We start from the raw sequence: 1,180 nt of genomic DNA, 5'->3' as shown, positions 1-1,180 counted from the left end.
GAGCGGTTGAACAATATAAATTTGAGGACCCTCTGTGATATGTGAGCCTAACCCTGTGCTTTACTTTAGTTTCTAGATGTCGTGCAGCTGGTTCATCAGAAGGCCTGGAAAGTGGGAGATATCTTTCATGCAGTTGTTCAGTACTACAAAATGCGTGAGGAACAGAAGGATGGGACTCCGAGCCTCTTTGACTGGCTCTTGGAACTGGGATAAGGTGGCTATGCCTTTAGAGTACCCCTTCCTTCATTCCAGCTTAGATCACAGTGGTTTGCTCTAAACTTTCTCAAAACATCACATCACATTAACAGAGCTATGAAAAAATCTGCTGTTCAAGTCTGCTGCACATAGAATAAATCTGAGGAAAAGCAAAATATCAGTCTGTACAAATCAATACAACCGGTGGGTAAGTTCAAAGGAGCTTGTATTAGAATGGCTGGAAAAAACAGAATCTTAATGGGCCCAAATGAAAAACTTATAACTAGGCCCAAACTCCATAAAAGTTGCACTTACATATTTTTAATAATATAAAATGTTATGTAATGTCTCCAATTATGTGAATCAACTGGAAACAAAGTCACTGGTCAAAATCATTTTATAAACTCTGCTGTAATGTTTATTTTACTCTTTTGAGCAGATTAAGGGGTCTGTCAGCCCAGGTAAATACTTAAGGTATGGGCAAGACATTTCCAAAACTTTGATATAAAAGCTTTCCAGTTTCAGACCGTTATCAGTGGTTATGCAAGAGTATATGTATATCAGAAATGCAAGAGTATATCAGTGTCCTCTACCAAGGTGATTTCATTTATCCACTACAGCCCACTGATAAATATTCCACATCTCCCAATAATATCTGGGTTCCTAGCTAATCAGAAAACTATTGGTGTTCAGCTGAGAGAGAGAAAGATCAAAGATTATCTTGTTTCCTTCTATATATTACATGAGTAAAATGATTACAGAACTCTTACCCAAACGGAAGAAGCTTTCTTACAAAAGAGCATCTTTTGAGATAAGATCTGCTTGTATATTAAATTATATAAAATATGAACTTTCATCTTATTTTTATTGTAAATTATGAAGAGATTGTTATCTTAAATAATATATTGAGTTAGCCTTAGAGGTTCATAAAATATGAAGAGATTATTGTCTTAAGTCATATATTGACTTGAGCTCTGTGGTTTCA

General features: G+C 35.5%; 1 protein-coding gene across 1 annotated transcript in view; it reads left to right on the top strand.

The window, feature by feature from the left end:
• Nucleotides 1-213, top strand: part of SPHKAP (SPHK1 interactor, AKAP domain containing) — a 98,016-nt gene extending 97,803 nt beyond the window's left edge. Inside the window, exon 11 of the mRNA XM_007453270.1 lies at nt 70-213. Within this exon, the coding sequence (XP_007453332.1) occupies nt 70-213 (144 nt within the window). The remainder of the gene's footprint in view (nt 1-69) is intronic.
• The last annotated feature ends 967 nt before the right edge of the window (nt 214-1,180 follow it).

This window comes from Lipotes vexillifer, unplaced genomic scaffold (assembly GCF_000442215.2).
Source record: "Lipotes vexillifer unplaced genomic scaffold, Lipotes_vexillifer_v1.1 scaffold471, whole genome shotgun sequence".
Classification (NCBI taxonomy): Eukaryota; Metazoa; Chordata; class Mammalia; order Artiodactyla; family Lipotidae; genus Lipotes; species Lipotes vexillifer.
This window is presented reverse-complemented; position numbering and strand designations above follow the sequence as displayed.